The sequence below is a fragment of the Phodopus roborovskii genome, unplaced genomic scaffold, assembly GCF_943737965.1.
Source record: "Phodopus roborovskii unplaced genomic scaffold, PHOROB, whole genome shotgun sequence".
NCBI classification, from domain to species: domain Eukaryota; kingdom Metazoa; phylum Chordata; class Mammalia; order Rodentia; family Cricetidae; genus Phodopus; species Phodopus roborovskii.
Window position 1 is genome coordinate 5,806,498 of NW_026126567.1, and position 25,129 is coordinate 5,831,626.

At 51.6% G+C, this 25,129-nt stretch overlaps 1 protein-coding gene across 1 annotated transcript; it reads right to left on the minus strand.

Annotated features, from left to right (window-relative positions):
• Positions 1-497: 497 nt before the first annotated feature.
• Positions 498-25,129, minus strand: Ccn4 (cellular communication network factor 4). Its single transcript, XM_051202590.1, has 5 exons — positions 24,821-25,129; positions 12,604-12,883; positions 6,335-6,595; positions 3,642-3,835; positions 498-2,434 (listed from the first exon to the last, which is right to left on the minus strand). Exons 1-5 carry the CDS (start codon positions 24,887-24,889, stop codon positions 2,135-2,137), a joined length of 1,104 nt encoding a protein of 367 aa, XP_051058547.1. The 5' UTR covers positions 24,890-25,129; the 3' UTR covers positions 498-2,134.

A 25,129-nucleotide genomic window follows, 5' to 3' on the forward strand; every position in this document is an offset into this window, starting at 1 on the left:
ATCTTTACACGCAAGCTCTTGTACACATATGACATACATTTATTCAAAGCACTAAGCCCCCTTTAATAGAGGATTTTCACTGGCAGGACGAGATCTTAGAAGAAGAGTGCTTCTAAGGAAAAGTAGGAGTGTATTTATAATGTGTTTTCCACCTTAAGTACATCTTGAGCACCGCTGTTCATCTTGCACAAGGCCAGGCCTTTGGGAGCTTACAGGAAGGAGGGGAAATCCTGAGTCCCCTTTCCTACTTAAGAGTCCATTTGTGTGCTGTGCATAGTTTTCTCACAGGCATCTTTCCACCACCACACATGTGGCGCTGGACAAACAGAATCCCCTTAGAAATTCACGTCGTTAGCTGACTCTGATTTCAAGGCAGGAGGAGCCACAGGGAATCCGCATGCCTTTTCCTGTTCCATTTAGTTTGGATGCTTAATACTTACACACACACACACACACACACACACACACACACGCACGCACGCACGCACGCACGCACACATGCACCACTAGCAGGAAAGGAACCAGAGAGACAATATTAAGAGGCCAAACAGAGAAGGACAAGTTGCCCGTTTCAGTTTACTCTCCTACCCTGACATGTTTGGAAGATCCAGTAGCAGAGAGGCAATATAGATTATGAAGTTAATCTATCTGGGATATGAATATCCAGATGGGTGACTTTGGTTGAGTTTCTTCTTTGGGCTTCCATTTCACAGTTTTAAGGACAGAAATGATGGTGGGGGCTCCTCTATGTTGTCACAAAGCTTCAGTGAACAAAATATGTGGGCAAATACTGAGAACAAAGGATAGCACATACCCAATAAAAGAATGATGACAGAAAACCTTACATTCTACTGCTAAACAACTGCCTCACTGTCACCTAGGAGAAATCTTTTTCTGCAACTTATAAACTCTTTGGTTTTTACCCCTGTTAAATAGATTTCTGCTGGTCAACGTCTACCTTCAGACTAGAGAGCTGAGCTGTTTTGCTCCACAGCGACTAAAGCTGTGAAATAGGTCACTAAAGAAAAGACATGCATCCTGAGCCCAGGGACTATTGTGACCTCACCACTCATACCAGAGGCCACCCAGGCCCACGAAGGGTGACCAACTTATTCGTTTGACACATACATCCTGCTAGGTCTTGTCTGGACTTCAAAGGAATCTTCCAAGGCTCATGAGGACATCTTCTCACCATCCCACGATTCCGGGGTGCTGTTGAGACAACAGACAGACAGGACACCCCAAGGTCCCTACCAATTCCCAGGAGCCCCAGTGCAAGAGAGGTCCAGATGTTAGGAAGACTTGGCTAATTGTCCTAAGAATTTGGTATGCAACGGATTCAATGACCTGATCAATTGTGGCCTGTGAGACTGGCTGGCCTTGCCCCATCTCTATAGGATGGATTGGGAGTTATCGTCACAAGCAAAAATAAGATTTCTCAGATATTATTTCCAATCAACATGAACACAATTTGAAGCCTTTACACTACAGGAAGAAGAGAAATATATCCTCAGTTATTCCCAGATTAATGGAAATGACCTTCTGTTGAGAGGAAAAATGGCACAACCATTCACCTCACCTGGAAAATGTTCGGAGACCTCGTGGTACAAAGATCTTTGGAACAAGAGCACTTTTGGTGTGTTGTGGGCATACATGCCCATGATAGTATTATTTAGCAAGGCCCAAAGAATAGCTTATTCCTGTGTTCCCAGTCCCATCCATCTGTCTGAGAGGACCCCAGCATCATCACGTTTGGCATCTGAAGAAGGAGTCTGTGATACTGGCTTTCCAATGGATTCCGTTCCTTGCGCAGCCCCATCAGGATTTCTGACAACTTGAGCAGGCTAAAGTCAAACAGGCTGAGTCAGGCTTGGGATTCATCTTGAACTGTCTGAGATGTGTTTTCTTTGGAGTGATATAGGATATTCCCAAGGAAGGATGCCTTTTCTGAGCCTGAGCAGCATTCTTCTGGCCCATTGGGATGGTCGAAATAGGAGCACAGACTAAGAGTCAGGATCAGGACATTCAGAATGCAGTGGAAAGGGGATGAAGTAAGGCTCATCTGTGAAGTCCTGGGCCACAGAGGGCCGGCTGCTCTGCAAACATGGAGCTTTACCCCAAGTCATATGCCTACCTAATTGGCAATCTCTGAGAAGTCAGGGTAAGATTGTAAGTCAGCAAAGATATCGTTTGGATTCCTACAGCTCAGGTTGCAGAAGCAAGCATTGATCCATAGCACCTGACGGGAGAAACCCGGCCCCTCTGGACACTGGAAAGTGACACTGATAGTCTTGGACTTGTAAGGGATACAGCACCTGTTGTCAGCGCAGACTCCACAGTACTTGGGCCGGTAGGTGCGTGTGCTGACACAACCCGCAAGAGTAAAGTTCACGGGCCCCTCCGGCTGGAACACAGCCAGACACTTCTTCCCGGCCTTTGGGAAAGGAAAAGGATCTTCTGTTAGTATGCTCTGGTGATGCACAGCCACCTTGCTCCCTCTGAGCACCCTGTCTCCCTTTCCCATCACTGCGCATGGCAAGCATCACCTTTGCTCCAGATTCACAGCACCCTTGAGCAAGGAAGGACCTCGGCAAACACAGCGAGGCCTAGCCACACGGCAGAGGTAAACTGAGGACTGCAGAAGGGGGTTTCCATGCTGCGCTCAGATCTCACAGCCTGCAAGCTCTCTCCTGAAGTTTTGCCTTTTTGATGTCCACATGTCAGGGTTGCCATCACAGGAAGGCTTGCTATCTTTTAGCTAATCAAGCTTTCTAGTAGCAAGTGGCTTAGCTGGCAAGGAAGGCCACCATCGCCTGTCCCCTCTAATCCAAATCCAATGGCTCTCTCTCTCTCTCTCTCACCACACACACACTATTATCATGCAGCATTTTCAACAGCACTGACATTACTTAAATACAAGTAGAGCCTTCCAGGAGGCTGTGGGCTCCTTCACACCCGGGCCTCTTTCTGTATCTCTCTAATATAAGTGAGTGATATAGGATACTCCCAAGGAAGGATGCCTTTTCTGAGCCTGAGCAGCATTCTCCTGGCCCATTGGGATGGTCGAAATAGGAGCACAGACTGAGAGTCAGGATCAGGAAATTCAGAATTGAGTTTGTGAAGCTAGTACACGGTAGGTACTTACTAAATGCCATGAGCTAGTATTTCTTCGGGTATATTATCAGCACCACATCAGAGCTGGGGACAGAGCACATCCAATGTGGATGGGGCATGTAGCTTTTCCAGTTGGGGTAAGCCAGCTAGGGGTAGATGATCATGGGGATAGGAGAGGAATCACAAGCCTCCTGTGAAGCGCCCAGCCTTGTGACAAATTATCTTAGCCCAGATTATGGCCCTATTTCTTTCACATTTTGCTTCTATTTCCAATCGGAAGGCACACATGAGGGCCCCGTGGCGCCTAGGGTTGGCACAGCAGAGGGAGAAGAGAAGGGAGAAAACTGTTTGTCCACCAAAGACGAGGTGCTAAATCACTTACCCCAGACCTGCAGGACAACCTTCGTTATTTCCATCTTATGAATGACTCCCGAGAAGTTCAGTGACCGGGCTCGAAGCCAGCTATAGCTATGGATGCTCATCATGCCTATTCCTGCCCAGGATGCCTATCCTTGCTTTGGACTTACCTTGATGTGCGAGTGGATGTCCACATCACATGGCCGCAGGTTACAGAGGCGACTTTCCTGCTCTGGCCAGCACCGGGCGTTGACATTAGAGATCCGAGTTGAGATTCCGAGGCCACAGGTGGTTGAGCAAGGACTCCAGGGGCTAGTGTAGGCTAAGCAGTTCCCATGCCATTGTTCCACTGTGCCCGAAGCTGCTGAAGAGGGACACCAGGGAATCCATGAGTCTGAAGCCTCCACGGGCTCCACCAGTCCCTGCCCCAAAGTTTAGGCTTCTTGAGCCTCAGAAAGAGGCAGAGGCAAACAGATGATATGAAACTAGAGGCAAAGACACAGAAACAGACAGACAGACAGACAGACAGACTTGGGCTGTTCCTCCCCACAGGGAGAAGGAAAAGGTGCTTTCTAATTGGCAGGGAGGGGAGATTATATCCTTACCCTTTTTTTCCTGACCAGGAGATGAAGTATGAAATCATGGAAGGAAACCATCTTTAGAGCCGGGAGTTCCCTACATCAAATTCTCTTCTGTGATGGTCACTACTGACTGTCAACCCGACAGGAGCTAGACTCACCGAGGAGACAGACCTCTGAGCGTGTCTGTCAAGGGCTTTCTAGACTGGGTTAAGTTCAGTGAGAAGGTCTACCTTAACTACGGGAATGGGCTGGGCTCCCAGACCAAATGGAAAGGAGAAAATGAGGTGAGCGCCAACTTTCATCACTCTCTGCTTCCAGACTGGATGCCACGTGACCAGCCGCCACCCCGTTCTCCTGTTGCCTTTTGTCCTCTTGTTTTTATTAAAGTGAGATTCATCTTTGCATTTATTTTTATTTGTGAGTGTCTGTGTATGTGATGGGACTCCCTGGTTTAGTGAGCCCTAGTAGAAAACAGTGGGCATAGATACCCGACTACAGTCCCATTGGACTGCCCATCTGCTCTGGACTGGTCCTGTGAACATTCAGTTCCCTAGCATCTGATGGCTACCTGCTTAGCCAGGGGTGAGCAGGAGAGAGTGGTGAGCTGTGCAGGGAGCCAGGCAGATGGCAGGCAAGACAACAGCCTGCAGAACGATGGGACAGACCCACGGAGAAAACCCACAGGGACAGGAAATCGGAGGAAAGGAGAGAGACGGCCGGAGGAAGGGAGGGGAGAGAACAAGAGAGACAAGGAAATCAAGGAATCGGGGGGTGGGGGGAAAGCACACCAAACAGATGAGGGATCTACTTAGGGCAACATAGAACCCGTCACTCAGTCCCTGGAGCTGGCAGCAAACGTTACTGCTGAATGAATTTGACACAGAGAAGGCAGGCAGAGACAGAGGGATCCCAGAGGCAGGCAGTCTGGGATGAGCTGGCTGGGAGCGTGAGGCAAGCTACAGGGGAGGGAGGGATTTGCCAGGGAGGATGAGAGGGTAGAAGGGCTTTGGTTTCTGGGCCTCCTCCATACCGCCGCAGGGCCTCTGTCTGGGATGGCTAAGAACTGGGTCACTGGGTCACACACAATGAGCAGGCAGCCTCTGCCTCCCCTCCACCACCCAAGGACTCTTGAGCAGATGTGCTGGAGGGAGGTTTAGTGGGAGGCGCTGCCACGCTGTCCTGAGCTACCGGGGACCAAGCCTCCGCTGCCACTGGCTCTCATCCATGCCACACCGTCTCTCCACATGGGTGACTTTGCCCCTCCCTCCCCCCCCTGCCCTGGTTCAAATGCCTAATTATGCATTTAGCCACCATCATCTGACTGGACGCCATCTATGTGTCCTTTATCAACCCACCTACCATCCATCCATCCATCCGTCTAACCATTCATCATCCACCTATACATCCATCCATCCATTATATTCATTCCATTAACTATATCTATCTGTCTGTCTGTCTATCAATCATCTTAAACTATACATCCATTTTCCATCCATTCTGTAACCATCTATTCTCCATGCATGGATCCAGGTTTCCACTGACTTAGCCATCCATTCATTCATCATCCATCTGACCATTCATCCATCTCTCCATCCATCCATCCATCCATCCATCCATCCATCTACTCATCCACTTCACTTCCATTCACCAACCATTTCTTCTCTGTGTATCTATCCAAATACATATGTCTTGATGATGCAGCACACACACACACACACACACACACACACACACACACACACACACTCCCGTTTATCATCTATCATATCTATTCACTAGTCTTTTCAGCCACCTATAACCAAAAACCTACACAGCTACCACTGCAGACATGGGTTGGGTACTTTCCAGGTATCTGGCAAGTGCACTGAGCTCCATAGGCAATGGTGAAAACAATCGTGTCCCTGTCCCCTCTCCTACAGCTTCCTCTTCACAGGCTTACCTAGGCAAAGCCTCATCTTTTCTCCTGACGATAGCAATGGAACCCCCTGAGTTGTCTGGGAAGTCCATCCTATACCCTAACTCTCTGAGATACTTTAGTAAGATGATAGAGGACCATACATGTCACACCAGGCTTTTATCCTGGGAACAGCCCATAAAGTAGGCAGCAAAGATGATATCATTCGCCTTTTACAGATGGGGAATTTGGGTTCCAGACAGCACACCTCCAAGGCTGTGAGCTGTGGAGTGGGTAGTGGCCTGGGGGCTTGACTTATTAGAAGAAAATCAGAGGTCTAGGGGCTCTGTGGCATCCCGAGCCTCCACTTGTCCCTGGCCACACTTACCAAAGGCTCTGGTGTCCAGCAGCGCAGTCTGGCGTGGCCGTCTAGAGTCATCGTCACACACCCAGTGCTCACAGCACTGGCCGGGAACCCTCACATGCCGGGGCTGTCGGCACCAGAGGCGCGGGGGCCTGGGGCTCAAGCACAGTGGCGTGCAGCCCACCGTGCCGTCGATGCACGTGCAGTTGTACCTGCAGTTGGGCTGGAAGGACTCGCCATTGGTGTAGCGCACGCCATCCAGGACGCAGCCCACACCGACCACCTCTGCAAAACACAGGTGGTAGACACGTCACGTCCGAAGGTGTGGGCCAAGATACTCCCTCGCTGTTCTCCCTCTGTGTAAGATGTCAGGCCAAGACGTCACTCGTGTGAGGACGGAGGAGATGTCCCATATATCAGTTGGCTGCACACCAAGGGCAAGCAGTGGGCCGTGTGAAGAGGGACACAGCAGAGAAAGGGTGAAGGCCTTCCATGACATCAGGGACAGCCGGGGAGGGGGGGCTCTGCTGGATACCGGATGTGAGGGTCCAGCACCCTAGTGCAGGAGCACAGGCATTTTTAGTCTCTATACTGTCCCCAGCACCCAGCCTGGTACGAATGAATGCCTGCCCAAGGGAGAAAGGCGTACCCAGGACACCAGAACCTGGGAATGAAAAAGTTGTCTTCCTCAGTACTGACTGTGGAGTCTGGCAGGAGCTGAGGACCCAATGCTGGACAGAGTGACAACGGTCTGGTCCTTGAAGATCTCACTACAAGGTAGAAAGACGGTCCAATGGTCATCTGGAGCGTCTGTTGGTGATGACAGCTCACTCAGGTAAGTGTTGGGGGGCGATGGAAGAGTGAGTGGGTGTGGGATGTGGGCAGGGCTGTAGGCTGAGAAAGAGTGGACCTGCAAGGCCCATGGATGCAAGAGGGCTTTCTGCCTGCCTTCCACAAAGACTAGAACAAGACAGCATGGATAATGTCTTCCGGGTAGGGAGGACATCTGCTGTAGGTGTGTAAGGACCCGATGAAGGAGCAGTAGGCCTGTGGGGGGGGGGAGGGAAGCAGGGAGAGAGAAAGCTAAGGGGGGTGTGGAGAGGCAGTGAGGCCAGATACATCTTCCTCCTGTCTCAATGGGAGATCTACAACTGTTAGTGTCTAGCACTCTTCCTGGCGAACAGTAGGCATTCAATGAGTAGCTTATGAATGAGATGGATTATATACTTCACACATACACAAAAATCTTGTACTACTGAGTGGACAATAGGCTGGAGAGGGCCACAAGATGGGATGGCACTGGGGTAGCACCCCAGCGACCCAAGCAGAGGTTGGTGGCTTCCCAGACCAAAGCAATGAGAAAGTTAAGCTTCCAGACACATTTTCAAGGAGAGTCGCAAAGACTCCCAGGAGGCAAGGAAGACTCCCAGCGCTCTGTACTCAGGTCCAGAAAGCAAGATCTTCCTTCCTCTCTGGAGGAGCTGGGAAGGGGCAGGCTAGCTCCAAGTCTTTGTTAGACATGAGATATACCTGGTGGACTTGGTTATGGAAGTTTGCCTGTGGGCTTAGGGGACTGCTAGGCAAGAGTCTACCCTTGGTGCTATGTGCTCCCTGGGGACAGCATCTGGAACTATATGAAGAGGGTCCTAGGACAGCAATGATGCCCACAGAGGAGAGGCAGTTAGGAGTGTGCAGCAGCTCTGTCCTGTCTCCTGCATTGGTGGGGGTGGTGGCTGGCCATAAGCATCAGAACATGTGTCAGGTGCACATGCTGTCAGAACCAGGGACTCTGCTGTGTGTTCCATGGCATAATTTGTTTTGTAAGGAAACACATTGTCCCTTCCATTGTATATACAGCAAAACAGTCTCAGCAAGGTGTCATCAGAGTGCAAGCTGACCAATGAGCTGTGGGCTCGGGGCGTGTGCATCTTATCGTTGCTATCATTTTCTGGATATCCAGGAAGCAGGTGCTGGCATGTATGGACACCGGCTTCTGGCCCATGATCTCACTCAGGTCTCCCAGTGATGGCTCCTTCAGGAGAGCTTTGTCTACTTCATCAGAGATGGGAGAGGTCTGGGACAGGGAGGGATTTGTGAGCTCAGATAACATGAGTTGATGGAGAGAAGGAGAGAGTGACAGAGAAGAGACACTAAACCCACTGTCCCCTTCCTTCTACCTGACACCAGGAAGGAAGGACATGAGGGGAGAGGAAAGAGGAAGTTCAGGAAGAGGAGGAGGAAGCAGGATGCAAAGGGGCCCGTGAGCCTCAGTCACCATGCCTCTCCCTCAAACCCCAGGAAGATGTGTGTGTGTGTGTGTGTGTGTGTGTGTGTGTGTGTGAGTGTGCACATGTGTGCACACATGAATGTACATCTTTGTACATACTAGTTTATATATGTATTTGTTTACATGTGTGTGATGTGTGCATGAGCGTGTGAGTCTGGTGTGTGTGTGTGTGTGTTTGTGTGTGTGTGTGTGTGTTGGTGGAGAGGAGACTGAAGCTTCTGCTCTGCTCCCATGGGTAAAGATGTCAGTTCAGGGCTGTGGTGTCCTTGGCAAAGCCATCCTTCTATCAGCTCAAAGGAACTCACAGAAAAACCTTTGAAGATGCTGGTACCCAGGCTACAAACATGAGACAGCCCTAGATGCTGCGGTGTTGCTCTCCTCAGGCTTGGTATTCTTTAAGGCCTTCCTGGAGTGTCCAGTGCGCAGCAAAAGCGCTACCTCTGTAGATCGGCTAATAGGGACCCATGGGCCGTTGATGAGCCTACCCCACATAGATCAAGGGAGATCAGGGTAGGTGAGGATGGTGCATCAGCAGAGGTCAGACCCCTCTCTGGACACAGACAACCTGTCTACCTTTCCGGGGGACTGGTTTGGGGTGAGGGGGAACAGCCAGCTTTGCTCTGACCTCACTTGAAAGTTCAGGAGAGGCATGGGCAGCCTTCTTACAGTTAGAAGACTTGCAGCAGAAAAGCCGCCATGCTTCTTTACTGTGACCTTCAAGCCCGCATCATCTGTGGCCTTGCTGGAGTAGGAACAAGGCTTGGGTCCTGTCACATGTCCCACGGGCCGATGGGTGGACAGAGGCACACATGTGTCACGGCCCCTGACCTCCACTAGGTCCCTACTGTATCTAAGCATGTGACAGCCTGACTTCCCACAGAGGTTCTCACTCTTCATCACAATGTTCTTATCAAGGACAGTGGCGTTTAAGAGGTCCGGGAGCTAGTCTACCAGCCCAGGAATACTTGGGAGTAGCGATGGAACTCCAGCTCTGCTTGTCTAGCCTCAAGCGCCATGCTGAGTTTTCCATTCCCTCCATTAGCCATGTGAGTCTGGGTGCTCCTGGAATGCTTCCCTTTACCAGGGATAATAGTGGACAGGGCTGAGATGACTTTTCAGAGAGCAAGCAAAACCCACAGTCGCCACCCTCCTGCCCTCCCCTCCCTGCACAAGGTGGATTTAACGAAGATACTCAGGTGTGTGGCCCAAGGTGGGGGCAGCAAGGGGCAGAGAACAGGGACTGAAAGGCCAAGCCCATCTCCTGTAAACACCATGTTCCTTTTGCCCCGGCGCCTCTTCCAGCTGCATCGGGGCGGTGTTTGGACAACCTAAATAGTGGAACCTGACGCAGAGGACACCGTGCCCATTGCCGTGTTTAGGTTGGCCTGGACACACTTTTAAAAGTTTCTTTGAACATAGTTCTAGTGTTGACCCATCACACACACACACACACACACACACACACGCCTAGATTCCTCTTGACAGCTGAGCGTGGTGCAGGCAATACTAGACTCTCTGTTCCGCCTGGCCCCAGTGGCCCAGGACGGTGACCACTGACAGCCAAAGCTGGCATTTACTGGCATGCTGGCATCTCTTCTGAGCTCCCTGGGTCTGATTTACACTTGCCTCGTCTTGACCTAATTCTCTGCAAATCTCCAGACAGGTTTATCCACACCTGGGGGTCACCCGCGAGCTAAGCTGACCATGTGCCAACCGTCTGTCTGAGTGCTCTCTCTTCTCATTGCCTGTCGGGACCTGTCTCGGTTCTTGTTTTGGGCCCTCATGGTTTCTGACATTATGTCACATTTCTGGGGAAGTAATTGGGGGACACCAGCGAACTGTGTATATGCGTGCACGTGTTTACATGTAAGTGAGCGTGTGTACGTGCATGCACCTACATGCGTGTTTTCGGGGATGCACCAGATGTGTGTCTGTGTGAGCGCTTGTGGCAAGGCTCATGGGTAAGAATGTACCTGAACAAAAGAGTTAAGTGTTGGAGATGGAAAGGTCAGAGCTCTGTGGAGGCTCCTTTACACACTTAACAACGGGCTGGGACATTTCATCTCAAGTCCCCGTACCTCCTGGTTAACTGTGTTTATTTCAATGTCTGCAAATCCACATACATTGCCAGGGAAGTCACAGGAAATGAAAAAGTGTATTGAATCCTACCTTAGGTCGGGCGATTATTTATCTTTCCCAAACAAATGGAAAGGATCAAGGTTCCTGGTGGCAGGGAGCTAAGGGACTGTGAGGTTTGGTCAGGGTGGGGTAGTAAGATGGGGAAGACAATCTCTGGGTCCCTGAGACAATGTTTATAAGGGGGCAAGGCCTGTCCTGCAAGATCCCATTATGGGTTTGGAGATTAGTGCAATCACAGCAAACTTCCAAAATAGCTGTTAGTCAGGAGAGGAAATATTAGCTGGTCCCATATGCCTGGCCTCATGGGTGATTCTAGCACAGGGAAGCTGGCCTAGTCTCTCTGGATTATGGGAAAAGGTAGATGACTATTTATAATGTCAGTCTTGAGCACCAGCAAGCAGAGGTCACCGGTGACTCAAGGGTTTATTTAAACAGGCCTGGGCTGATGCTCAGGAAACAAATTTTTTAATTGGTGCATTGTGTAATTATGTGCAAGTTATGGTGCCAGTCTTTGAGCATGTTTTGTGACATTAACAACAAATTCCAGCAAGAGGAGAAAAACAGGAAAGTTGGGGGAAGCAGGGGCATTTATTTGATAAGCCAGAGACATTAATGTAAACAAATGAAACAAACAAACAAAGACAAAGAAAATAGCCACTGGACAGGAGGCGCGGACAGGGTTTACTGACTTGTGTACACACTCCCTTATCAACAACCTGCAGGGGAATCTGAGGTGTTGGGTGGGACCAGGGACTGTAGTGTATATGAGCCGGTAGTGGACTAACAGTTATGGAGGAGCCTTGATTTAGTGTTAATGGGAGAAGAGTTTCTGTATCTATAAGATGTTGAGGAATGTTTCTTGTGTGTCGGGCTATCGTTCATCATCATGTTGGCTCATGTCATTTCACAAGCAATGCTCAGAGATTTCTGACTAAGGACACAGGCGTCCAGAGAGAGGCACAGAGTCCAGAAACATGATCTCCAGGGACCGTGGTGAGGACAGGGGACAGGAGTTGGAGCACATGGGGGATAAATACCAGTCTTTCTCCAGACACAAGGAAACCATGCACACCAAAATCAAAGAAAAAATCAAAGAAAAACAAAGTCATTTAGAAACCCCAGAAAGAGCAGAAGGCACCGTGGAAAGGGAGAATTCAAACATATATACTTCTTAGGTTCCCGTGTACACAGTCAGAACATACATAAATAATAGTCATTATTATGTAGTCGAAAATCAGAACAAGGACATTTGGAAGATGACAAAGGTATCTCCCAGTGCGGGGGAAGCTAGGCCAACAACTACCATGTAGGGGAATTAATAAATGATCCAAAATCAGTGTAGCAAACCAATCAAGATCTAGCAGAAGACATTGCTGTAGAGGTAACTATAAAAATAGAGGGCTAGCAGCTAAAGGTAATGGTGGCAACTGGTGACTTCAGTTTTCATTATTTCACGGTCACTGGCTTGTCTTAAGCATATTATTAAACATTTTAATTTAAAGGGTCATTAAAATATCTCAAGTATGGCAGTGATTCGGTGTTAAAAGGCCGTTGGGCATCTGTTGAAGAGTTGTATCTACCGAGAGAAGGGAACCAGGGTTGAGTATTTCTTGGCGGAATTTCCTTCCTCGGGGGAGAGGGGGAGGTCTCTTGTAGGGAAGAAAGCAAGACACAATGAGATCTTAGGAATAAGAATAATGCCGTTATTGCTCTCTCCCCAGGATGACCTCATCCTGTGGCTTCTAACTGGACTGGTCTGGCGTATGCTTCCTACCAAGCTCAGCCTGGCCAGATGAAGGGCTGTGGGTGTCCGTGGGCTGGAGCTGCGGTGCGGGGGCAGTTGGAAGATACGGAGGGTCTCACTTACGTGCACACACTCCTATTGCGTACCTCGGCCGGTCACCACTGTAATCGCAGTAGAGGCCCCGGTGTGGGTCACAGATGGCAGCCTCTGTACAGTTGTCCCCGAGCTGCTGGGCACATATCTTACAGCACTCACAGCCATCTGTGATAAGGCTCACGCCCAGTGGGCAGTGAGGTGGGGACTGCGGGCATTCACATGGCCACTTGCAGAATTCAGGGCGTGCAGTTGTGTCCTCCGGTGGCACTGGAGTGAAAGTCATGGTTGCGGGGGTTGGTGAGACGGCCTGCGGAGGAAGGGAGAGATGGGAAGGGGTTGTTGAGTCCATGGTTTCCAAGCCTGAATGGCTGCGATTGTCTTTCCATGTTCATTGCGTTTAGAATGGTTCTTCCTTACGATCAAAGTTCAGAGGAGTCAAAACAGTTCCCAGCCTGTGAAGTTCTGGAGCCTGGCACCCACCTTAGCCCACCTTGGCTTCCTTCTTTCCTTGGCATCTCAATAGCCCAGCAGTGTGTGTGGCACTGAGCTCCGGGACAGGGAGCCCAGGATGTGGGCAGTGCTGACAGGCTGATAAGTTTCGCTGCTGGAGAGTTGCTCACAACCCACAAGTATTGCTCCCTTCTGCAGCTCCAAGCTCTTACTCTGCTGAGCTGTCTGTGCCTGGTAGAGTCGGATGGTATGTGTGTGTGTGTGTGTGTGTGTGTGTGTGTGTGTGTGTGTGAGCACATGTGTGCATGCATGGATGCATGGATATGTGTATGCCTTTGCATGTGTGTGCATCTGTGTTGATGTGTGAGTGTGTGGGTGTGTATGTTTGGGTGTGTGTAGTCCAGAGGACATTCTCAGCTGCTTGCCTAAGGCGCTGCACACCTTGTTTTTTGAGTAAGGGTCTCTCACTGGCCTGGAACTTGCTGCGTCCAAGCACAAGACCTTTCCGATGCTTGCAATCTCTGTAATCCAGTCTCCTGCCCACCCAGACCCCATCTGGGTTTCTTGCTCTGCACTAGAGGAGACTGGGACACCTGCACCCTGTAGTTATTTCTGGCCTGTTCCAGCCATTCGACAAATGTTTGCTGAGTTTGCGTGTAGCCCTCTCCATGTTTTAGACACTTAAAGGTAACATTTAGTAGGTGCTGTACTTGAAACTCATGCAACACAAACAAGCTTTGGGGGTTACACACCATAGGATAAGACGGTGGTTGCTGTGGAAAGGGCAGAGAGGAGCTCTGGAACTTGGGACAGGAATCGCTCTCACTTAAGGGGACCAGAGATGAACTACTGCGTCAGTCTGACCTGCGGGGTCTGGACCTGAAACATGACAGGTGCACAGATACTGATGCAAAGAAAAGAAGGCACTGAAGGCCAGCAAGGTGACCCTAGTGGGCCTGTGTCACCTGTAGCCTCCATTCAAAGCCAAGCCACATCACTTCCAGGCTTAAGTCAGGGCCCAGTCTAGAGCATCCTTTCCCTGCCTCAGGACGCCCTCGGCGTCCTTCCCTCGGGCTGCTCTCTATGACCCACTGTGACACTCGGAACCCTCAGTCACGAGGTGCTTGCAGTGTGCATGGAGCGACTGACTGACTGCCTTGTTGGGGACAGAGACAGCGCCTTCCCCGTTAGGTCTTTGTCTCTCTGCTTGAGTGTAATGCAGTGTTCGCAGTGAGGCTCTCCGGGTATTGAGTGGGGGGTGGGGTGGCCGCGGAGTTCTGGTGTACACCATCAGACCCCCGCCCCAGTCTATCTCAAGTAAGCAATCTCGGGGGGGAAGCCTTCATTCTAGGTACGTGCCTAGACCTCCCAGGCATCTGGGTAGGGGGGTTTAGAAGGCCTTCTCAGACTTAACAGAGGCACTGGGCAGTGTCTGGCTAAGCAAAACTTACTTTGGACCAAGTCTTGGCCGTTGGTGCCATCTAGTGGTGACAACACTCCCGGCTACCCCAAGCAAGAAGCGCAATGCCATCCCTCTGCACCCCAGGTTACTCCAGGATTATCTGAGGTGTAGGGCTACGAGCCAGAACTTAGTTCAGATTTCCACTGATCGACCCTCTGCTGCACACAGGAATGCACAGATGACTGGCACTGGCAGGGGACTTCTGCCTTGAAGATAGGCAGTTCAGACGGCGGAAAAGCACACTGGCTAATGAATCCTCCGATTCTTACCGAACACCTACTGTGTGCCAGGCCCTGCCCTGTGATGGGCTTGGAGGAAGCAGCATTGCATAGTCCCTCCCCTCACTAACACACGCCCAGTGGTGATGTGTACATGATAATTGCAGCAAGGTGATGAACGCTTCCGTGACATCATTCACTCAACTCCTTTCATTTGTTGACTCGGCACAACTTTAGCTTTCACAGTGTGCTGGGCGCCAGGCTGGGTGCTGAAGTAGGAGAAATGAACAGGCATCCCTGACTCCAGGAGGGTGTGCATCTGTACCTGTATCCCATGCGTGTTCAGGTCCCCATGGATGTCAGAAGAGGGCACCAGATCCCCTGGAGCTAGACTTGTAGTGGTTTGTGAGCCGGTGGACATGGATTCTAGGAACCAAACTCCAGTCCTCTGGAAGAGGGGCAGGTGCTCATAACCGCAGAGCCAGCTCACCAGCCCCTCCCCTGACACTTAAGCAATGGACTCATCTGTCCTTGCAGGTGAGTGAGGAAACCAGGAGGACTGTGCTACAGGGGCCTTTGTTGGCCAAAGAGATCAGGACTTAGTGAGTCTTGCACTCAGAATACAACCAACAAGGCTATCACCATCAGGTGGAGGCAACAGCTGTGCAGGCAAGCTCAACAGCTTGCAACGCTTAGCCTCCAATGGTCGGGGAAGTGAGAGCCCTGGGTGAGGTGGGGGGGATGGGGAGAGTCTCCTGGTGCCCGGAAGGGAAGAGAATCCCTTTGGGCTCTTTAAGGTGCCACAGGATCTCCAGAGACACCCTCCTTCTGGGATACACTGCCCCAGATCCGTAAGACCTTGTTCCTGAACTTTTACTTCCCTTGGGATCCTGTCTCTGCTTTTCTGAGCATGATCCCTGCCCCCTCCCCAGAGAGCCCTGGCTGTCATCCTCTTGCACACGAAAGGGTCAACATGCCTATGCTGAAAGTAGATGCATCTGTGCAGACACAATGCCCTAGGACCCTGTGCTACTCTTGAGGAAGAAAGAGGAAAAGAATCATCAAGTAAGGAGAATGCTGGCTAAGAAGGGCAGAGACATGAAACAAAAATAAAAAGGCCCGGTCTCTCCAAATTGAAGTTGCTCACATAAAACTGCTTTTACAATGTGCTTCTGGCACCAGAGCCTGCAGATGCTACTGTGTTAATGGGAAGACAAGGAAAAAGTGGCATGCCCAAGATGCCTCCCAGACACAATGCACAGTACACGCTCAGTCATAGCTGGCCTACCCTGCTCTGCGGCTGAAGGCCTACCACCCTCTACACTCTGAGACCCTCTCTCTGCTCAGGTTCTTTAGCAGAAGCAAAGCCTAATGGAACTTCCTTAACTTTCTTGCCCATCAGAAGAATCACCTTGACAGCAGAGTATGTTGGTGACCTATCACTGTCCCCAAAGACTCAAACTTAGCCTCTGGGGAAAAGACTGCACAGCAAGGCTGTTCTGGCTAGTTCTGAGTGCAGCCACCACCAATATGGATGCCCTGACCCCGACTGAACTCTCTGGATTCTTCTAGACAGGCCTGAGTTGGCCCATAGTCCTTGCCATTCCTAAGACTGTACAAACAGTGGGAGCTAGGGGAAGGGCAGGGCCTCGGTCATCTTCCTGCTTTACCATGAAGTTCTTGTGTCTCAACGTGCCCTATACAGAGCGACCAGACAGAGCTGTGGGGAATAATCCTTCTTTCACCCCTTAGGACAAAATGTTGTTAGGCGATGGGTAGAAATTCATCATAGCCCTCGAGAGTTTGCTAAAGTGCCTGTCCCTAAGAGTGCCACACTTTTGGACAAAGCAGACAGTGGGTAGACAGGGTAAAATCTCTGCGGTCATGCAGGAATGCCTAGGCTGACTGGAGCTGAGAAGGGATGATGTCCAGACTGAATATGCATTTGTGACATACCGTTTACAGGTGAGACGTGAGTAAGGGAGGGGCAGCGTGGTCCGCCACTCCAGATGGAGCCAGAAACTGAGTCAGTCTTCTGGACTTCACACAGGGGGATTACTCCGTTTTTTATAAAGGTGGCAACAGGGACATGGGACCAGAAAACGGAGCCTTCTCTGGGGGACCCAGTGATGTCCTTAGGACATGAGTGGTCCAGTGGTGACAAGGTACAGGGAAGTGAGGAGCCACCATGTAACAGCCTCCCATCCTTACCGCCAGCAGGGCTGCGCACTGGGGATGGTCATCCCCCCCCATTTATAAACGGGTGGTGGCAGCAGGGCCCTCCATCAGTCCTGATGAGAAGTGTTCTCCCCAGGGGAAGAAACGAAGGCTCGGAGAGCCAAAGGAACCTATCTGAGTTTTCACTGCCTGTGAACCATGTATGATGCTGGTGCCTCCCCAGGAGCACGCATTTGTCATTGCTAGCTGACCCACGGTGGAGCACCTAGGAACAGCATTCCACCCTACCCCTGATATTCTCTGAGCATTGCCCAAGTTGTGAGCATTGCTCTGAAACCTGTGGCACTCAGGAGGTTTCCCCTTGCTGGACGAACGGATGTGCAGTTTGTCATTGCACCACACCCTCATCCATCCATTCACATTCATTCATTCATTCATCCATCCATCCTTTCTTTCTTTCTTTCACCTTCCCACCACACTTACATGATGGGAGACGCCATTATGTAAATATGTTTCTCTTATTGGTTAATGAATAAAGCACTGTTGGCCAATAGGAAAGCAAGATAGGCGGGACTAGGAGACAAGGAGGAAAGAGGAAGTAGTAAGGAGGGGTCAGGATGGAGAGATTGGAGAGAGCAGAACGCCAGCCCTTCTCTTCGGTAAGATGAGACCACGTGGAAATACTTAGATTAATAGAAATGGGTTAATACTTAAGACAGAGCTAGTTGATAAGAAACAAGATATTGGCCAACAGCATTATATCAAATACAGAGTCTCTGTGTGTTAATTGGGGCTGGCGTGGCGGTGGGACCAGACTGGTGGGAAAACCTTACTCCTAACACTTACGCACTAAGGCTCTACTCAATATCTGGAACCTGGAGGGACAAAGAATGGACTACTACAGGATTTTAATGCAACAGGGATCACCCTCGGTTCCAAAGGGCCCCAGAAGAGGAGAGACTAGCTGCATCCACTAGTCCAGCAAGGGGAACCCTCCTGAGTGCCCACAGGCTCCAGGGCACGCTTGGGCAATGCTCAGGGTTGAGAGCCTGACTGAAGCCTTTGAGGTGCTGTGCCTACATGTTCCACGAGGGGTCAGTGTCAAGGCAAGAATGGAAGAGCACATCTCCAGTGAAGGGGATCTGGAGGGAGTCTAGAAGCAGAAGCTGAAAAGAGAGGTTCTGAGGGGAGGTGAGGGCCAGTGCGAGTCTGGGCCCAGGCTAAGGCACGTGCACTACAGGAACCTGTGGCTCCCTCTGCTGTGTTTTTGATCCTTTGGAGGGCACCACTTTTCCAGGGCCTCCTGGGAGCTTCTGGACATCTGCTCCTCTAGACCACTGTGTGGGAGGATCTTCACTCCAACCCTTGCAGGCCTGAGTCAGGCATGAAAGATGGTCCTTTCCCCTCAGATCCCCAGGTTGCACATTCAGGAGGTTTTTCAGGGAGCAAAGTTGCCCCAAGTTTTCACTCCAGCTGGCTAGGGGTCAGGACAAGGAATGTGGAAGACTGTAATTTTCTTTCTGTCAACTTTTCACACTGCGTCTTGGGAGCCTCTGGCTGGAAGAGGCAGTTTTGCGTGGAGAGGATAAAGGGAACAAGAGATAAAGACGTTTCCAAACTACAAGCACGTACTCATCCACTCATCCTTCAGATTTACACAGAGGCACAGTGAACAGTATAGGGAGCCCAGCCCTTGAGAGGGTTACAAGGATTGCGAGTTCTAGGCTTGCCTGGGATGTATATCAGTACCCAATGTCAACGGTAAAGGACGGTGAACTTAGAGCCTCTATTAACCTTCATTGCAAGCTCTAGCCCCTCCCTTCTGAGGAGACAAGAGTGGAGAGGACCAAGGGAAGGATGAGGGCAGCCACAGCCTGGCAACAGCCACCTCAGGGCTTTTCATGCTGAGACCAGGGGTGGTTTCTTTTAGCAGTTTTAAGAAGCATCACAATAAACCCAGGCAGCGGTGACACACATCTCTAATCCCAGCACTCTGGAGGCAGAGGCAGGCGGATTTCTAAGTTCAGCATTCTTGCTTTGGTACTAAGTCTGGAAGCACTAGTTTCTGCCTGGGCCTCTTAGCTACTGAGTCAGGTTCTCTTTCAACATTTCCACACCCCTCCCCGGCAAGCCATTTCCCCTGTCCATCCTCCCCACACACAATGTGCTCAGCTCACACCAGGCTTGGCCAGGCTTTATGGGTCACAGCAGAGCCGGTCCTCAACGCCTACAGTGTACTAGAATAGCCGTTGACAAGACCAGCAGGTGGCGTGCTAGTTCAGGAAGGAGTGTAGCATGAGCCAGGCCTGTGGAGGGCACAGCCCAGGGTTGAGGAGCCCAGGTGGCTCGAGGATGAGGATTAAGAGGTGTTAAGCTCTGTAGTATGAGCAAAGGTGAGGCAGGTGTAGTTAGTTCTAGCCGGGTGATGTGATCCCTTTCACTAGACAAGGATGAGGTCTATTGGGAATGTCTATATCTACTTTGGAGACACGAGGAAGGTTTCTTGGAGGTGTCCCAAGTAGATAGCACTCATGGCATGGAGTGGACAGGCTGGGATAGGAGAGCAGTCCATATGGAGGACTGGGAAAATGACCAGGAAATAGTTTCTAAAGTGAACAAGGTAGTCATGAAGGGTGAGCCTGAGAAACGTGTATGGGCAGGGGGAGCTGGGTAAGGGCCCTGCTGTGCCTACCAAGATGGTGAGACGCCCTAAGGTCAGGTCGGGATGGCTGTGCTTAGGACAACGGGGACAGCTGTGGATTTGCAAAGGAGACTGAGACTGGAGAAACAGCCCAAGGAGCCAGGGAGAGGAACAGGGACCAGAGGGGTGTCTTGGAACAGGGACGCATTGGTTTGGGCAGCAAGATTAGCAGCTCTCAGCGGGAAGGCAGTAACTCCTCCCCACCCCGCCCACACCTATGAAGATTAGCCAGTGAGAGTCCTGCAGCGTGTTCAGTGGTGGCTCGATCCCCAGAAGGAACATGCGGGTTCTAAACAGCTTCTGTAGGAAGCAAGTTGAAGAGTCAAGTCTGACATCTCCTGGCTTTCAAGATGAAGAACATGAGCTTAGGGGGAAGTGGTGCACCAGGGTTGCGCAGCTATTCAGGGAACCTGACGTTCTACTAAGGACAGGGTTGATGTTTAGCTTTCTTAACTATTCCTCTATCCTGCAAGGCCCCCTGAACTCTCTAGCCCCGGGCAAGCTCACAGCCCCCTTTCCTCCTCTTCATCCATAGACTAGAGGCAGTCCCTGGAGGATCCCTTAGGGCCTGGCCTCTGTCCTCCCCACCCGCTGCTCCCAGCAGATCTGCAACACTGGAAACCTTGCCTGAACTTGCCTCCAGATCCAGACTGGTGGGCTGGCCAAGATCAAATCTCACCCCTGGAATGCCCATTATCCCCTTCCAGGGGCCCAGATCCTCCCTCCAGCCTCCTTCTCCTTTTAGTGTATGGAAAAGAGGAGGAAGAAGAGGAGGAAGTTAGGAAGACAGAGGGGGGGGGGTTGGGAAAGGGGAGCACTGGCCCATGAATGTCAGGAAATCAGTGTGGGAGCAGAGACTGGTTCATATCATCCGTTGTTTAAAGTCCAAAGCAAGCTTGAGTTATCAGGAAGCCATCTTCCAGGCAGGCAGGAGCCTTGCTTTCCCAACCACCTAAGGCAGACCCCATGCAGGCTGCCCCTGCTTCCCAACAGAACAGGGGCTATTGCCCCTGACGCAGCTTTTCTGAGACACACACAACCCTACAAGCATCCTCAGTATCACCATCACCATCATCACCACCAGCTCTACCGTCACCATGACTACCACCAGCACCTTAATCCCCGTCATCATCGTCATCTTCACGATTTCCGTGGTCACCACCATCATGATACCGTTAACCCTTGACTCCCTATCGCTATTACGCTCCTTACCACTGTCATCACCAGCAGCAGCAACCCCTCACCAGTCTTCAGCTCTTGCGATGTCCTGGTGTGCTCCCTGACTGTTCTCGGGGCTGGAGACCTGGCAAACGGGCTTTGGAACCTTCCCTATGCGGAGCCCTGGACGGCAGGCACTGTCCTGCTCTGCGCATGTACAGTAGTGAGCCCGAGTCCCCGTAGTGCCTGCCTGAAGCCTGGGCCTCCACTTGCTTGGGATCCAGCCCTGCTGCTGGGACAATGGGACTCTTTGCTGAGTGGGCAGGCCTCATGTTCGCTGTTTACCCCTTCCCTCCATCTACTCCACCCTCCCACCATCCCTGGAATCTAGTGTGAATGTTTAAAGGGAGACTTTCCCCTTTAAGGGGACAATGCCCGGCTCAGAACCCTCCCAGAGGACCCTTCCTCACCAAACATTGAACCTCTGTGTCCATTTGCCGGCCACAGACAGAATTTTCTGGTAGCTATATCAGAAGGAATCGGAAGCAAGTAAAATTGACGCCAACTGTATGTTTTGTTGAACACAAAACGTGGTCTAACTGTACCCTGTCAACAGGGTGAGGGTAGGAATTAGAGTCTGCTAACCCTGCATTATCTCCACTGAACTCTGTAATCCAAAGGACCACGCAGCATGGATTCAGGGGCCAGTGGCTACAAAGGGCGGTGAGGGTCTGGACCTCAGCAGGCTGGCTCTGTCTTCTCAGTGGGCGGTGCTCCAATGTGTTGCTTTACATGGAGGCTAAGGTAGCATACCAGAACCAAGTGGGCCTCTTATCTCCTTTGTGGCTGGCAAGTGGAGTATCCGTAGTGTGCTGACCATAAGAGCTGACATGCCAAAGTGTAACTGAGACCTTACAGTCACTCTCCCAACCCTGAGCGGCTTCTATGGCTGTGGTAGCCAAGCCCCTCTGTGGCTCCTCCCCTGCTCTCCGTGGAGCCATTTTGGGGAGACAGTGGGGGCATCGCATGGCAGGTTTCAGGGTTAGCGTGTGCCCCAGGTCCCAAGCAGCCTTGGAAGTTACCTGTTCAGTTGTTCTAGACGAAGCTGTTGCTAAACCCTGCGTTCTGTTGTGTGTGTGTTTGCCAAATGCCCAGCACATAGGTGGGGCACATGACTGTCGAGGTTAGGATGGAGCAGCCCTCCTGAGACCCATCCCTCGACAAATGTCATACTCCAGGGGGCCAAACTGTCTGTCCGTAGCCTCCCAGCAGCTCCCTGACACAGATTTTAAGGCCCCCCCGAAGGGCTCTGGTCAGGGGTGGGTGGGTAGGGATGGGCAGAGCTGCTGACTCATCCCTTGCACAGTGCTTATGTCTGTGGGTCCTGCTTGCTTTCTCATTTAGAGGAAAGATTTCATCACATACACAGGTCCCTGGCATTTTGTAATGGGTTCTGGGAACAGAGAATGAATTTGCATTCCCTTTCCAAACAGTGAGCTCTTTCCCTTACCCTCCCCCCCCCACCACAAACACAATTGTGTGAACAGCCCACACACATGGACAGGGTGAGAAGATTCGGCCAGTGGCAGAACCCAAATCACAGCCTACTAATCCTGGAAGACATTGCCTCGTCCTCTCTCATCTCTCACTCCAGCAAGTGTGGATGCCTCTAGCCTTCATCCTCACCAACCCGCAAGCTCTTCTGGGGTCTGTCTAGCCTATATGTATTCAATTTCTGTATAAGGAGTCAGAGCAGTGTAACACTTCATTGAAGAATGCTGCTCCTGAGTTCGAACGTCACTTCCATGGACCGTTAGCTGTGTGGCCTTGGGCAATTTGCCTAACCTCTCTGAGCTTCAGTTTTTGCATCTGCAAAGAGGGATGGTTACTTTTTTGTTATGATGACAGGGATTCTAGAGATGCTGAGCATAATAGATGTTGATGGTACTGAGGCAAGTCTTTCGTCTCCTCACAGGCATGACACATGGGTGGGTATTACAGGACACACAGTCCCTGGGAAGGCTCAGACACTCTACCTCCTTCCTTTTAGCAGGTGGATGCTTAACACTTGTCCAAGAAAGAGAAAACAAATCAAACACACTGCTCCTCACACTGAGTGTCAACCATAACACTGCCATACGCACGTACGCACGCATCCTGCCGTACTGTGCCGGGCTTGGTGTCTGAGCTCAGGATCTGCCTCCCTCACGTTTGATGCCCCTCCCCCTGCAGCTGGTCTCTCCCTCCTGCCCACGGCCCATTGAGTTCTATGCACATCACAAGGCGGCCCGAGTCTCCCTCCCAGCCCACTTCCTCAGAGCCTTGTTGGCAATTCTCTCTTCCCACATACTTTTCCTTCCATATGGCCAATGCATGTCATTCTTTCCACGGGGCCCCTGACCCCTTGCTGGATTTGAACTCCCTTTCTGTATTAGTTCTGGAGGATGCCATGTGTGGAATTTGGTCATAAAGCCAGGCACTGGATGCTGGGCAGGGCCTCGCTCTTTACGGTCAAGGGTCCTGTGTGTGGTGTTTAGGGGTTGTGAGGACATCCTGGGACATCCAGACCTTTGTGTGAAGAGGCCTCGAGTCTCCTAAGAGGATGGGGTGGGCATCCTGGGAGCTTTTGTTGGAGGAGCTCCCTGCTGTTGCCAGGTCCCTCCGGACTCTGGATCTCTGTGCTGAGAGCCTCCAAAAAGCCCTGTCTCTGTCTCCCACTGTCCTCCAGCTGTGGCAGCAGCTGTAGTGGCAAGTGAGCAGGCTCCAGTCAGTGCAGGACTTGCCCTGAGCTTCTCTTATCCCCTTACCCTGACTCCATCAGCACCCGGCCCTCCCAGGCCCGGCCACCTGCAGGCTCGCACCCAGTCCCATCCAGTCCCAGAGGAGGAGGCAGGCCTAGTTCCTTCCTTCCCGGGCTCCAGACTAGGCATTGCTTGGAGGACCAACCGGCGAGGCCGTGGCCACTTACTCATCCTGACCCCTGCAAGTCCCACGTCAGTCACTCCAAACCTCTGTTTCCTTCTGGCTATCGTTTGTGAATAGAGCTGGTGTTACTTTTTTGTAGGGTTAGGTGCTGGCACCAACAAGCACCATGTAAGAGCTGGAGGACTTGGGCACAAATTGGACAGGTTCATTCTCTGCATGCAACACCTCAAGGTGGGTAATCCCAGTCCCAGCCAGGTCTCGTCCTGAGCTGCAGTACTCACAGACAGGTAGCTGAACCCTGACGGTGAACAAGTATGTTAATCCCCCCCTCCAAGAAATCCTTGTGGCAATCCCATAACAATAGCCTTGCACCTCCCACGGTTCTTGGTCCTCATGTGGGACTCAGACTCTGAAACCGCCCAGCCACTAGCTCTGCTGCCCCAGGCTGCCTCCCCTCTGCCTGGCCGTCCACCTCGCTGCCCCTAGCAGCTCATCCTCTTGCCCAGCCACCCCCACGCTGCTCCAGCAGACTTCCCTACATTGCCACGTGTCTCCTTCCCCTGGTTCTTGAGGGTGCAGACCTCTGTCGCTCCCTCTGGACACAGGTGGGAGAGAAGTCTCCAGATGCCTTCTGGGAATGGCAGGATAGGAACACCCCCGCTGGACAAACCATGGAGGGACACAGGACTTTGAGGTGGCAACTGGCACAGCTCAAAAACCCCCGAATGCAGCATGCTTAGCGGGAATTTGTTGAAGGCAGGCATGCTCCTTCCTAGTTTTCCCCGGGGTTTCCCAGCACCTCTCCTCTTGGGAGCTCTGATGCCCAAAGTCCTGGGCTTTTCAAACTCACAGGCTCTGGATGTCCCCAACAACCCCTCATCGTGTGCTGTTCTGAATGGGCAAGTGATCCACCCCAGATCACACAGCCAATGGGGGGGGGGGTGCTGATCCTCAACTCCCTGTGTGGAGACAGAGGAAAGCAGGCTGACTGTCTTGAGGGCTGCTCCTCCTGCCCCCACTCCAGGAGCTTCTCCTCACCCCAGCTGTCCTCTCCCCTCTCTGCCCACCACTCCAACCCATCTTGCCTTGACCCTCAGTACCAGGCAGCAAGGGGTCGGGTCCCCTCACTGATCCTTTCCAGGCGGGACTCACCATGGCCAGGACGTTGCCCGCCACCAGGACTGCCGCGGCTGCCAGCGTCCAGGGCAGGAGCCACCTCATGCCTGGAAGTCAGTGGCACAGGAGCTACCTTTCAGCCCAGAGAATGCAGATGCCTCTTGAGGGAGCTGGGCCAGGACTGGGCTGGCCCATCAGAGCGGCAGAGAGCCTTCCTCAGCACCCCCCTCCGGGGGGGGGTTATGAAAGCTGCATCTGACGTCAGGCCAACAGACTAGCCCTGCGTTTTCCTCTAAAAAAAAACTTTTCCTGCTTCTCTCCCTCTCTCTTTTTCTTCCCTCAGTC

Bases quoted from the DNA above. Each gene is read 5' to 3' on its own strand.
- Ccn4 (XM_051202590.1), bottom strand. From the start codon at position 24,889: ATGAGGTGGCTCCTGCCCTGGACGCTGGCAGCCGCGGCAGTCCTGGTG. The intron at 6,596-12,603 runs GTAAGTGAGACC...TGTGTTTTGCAG, and splicing joins CGCAATAGGAGTGTGTGCAC to AGGTGGTCGGTGTGGGCTGC. The intron at 3,836-6,334 runs GTAAGTGTGGCC...GTCCCTCTTCAG, and splicing joins GCTGGACACCAGAGCCTTTG to CAGCTTCGGGCACAGTGGAA.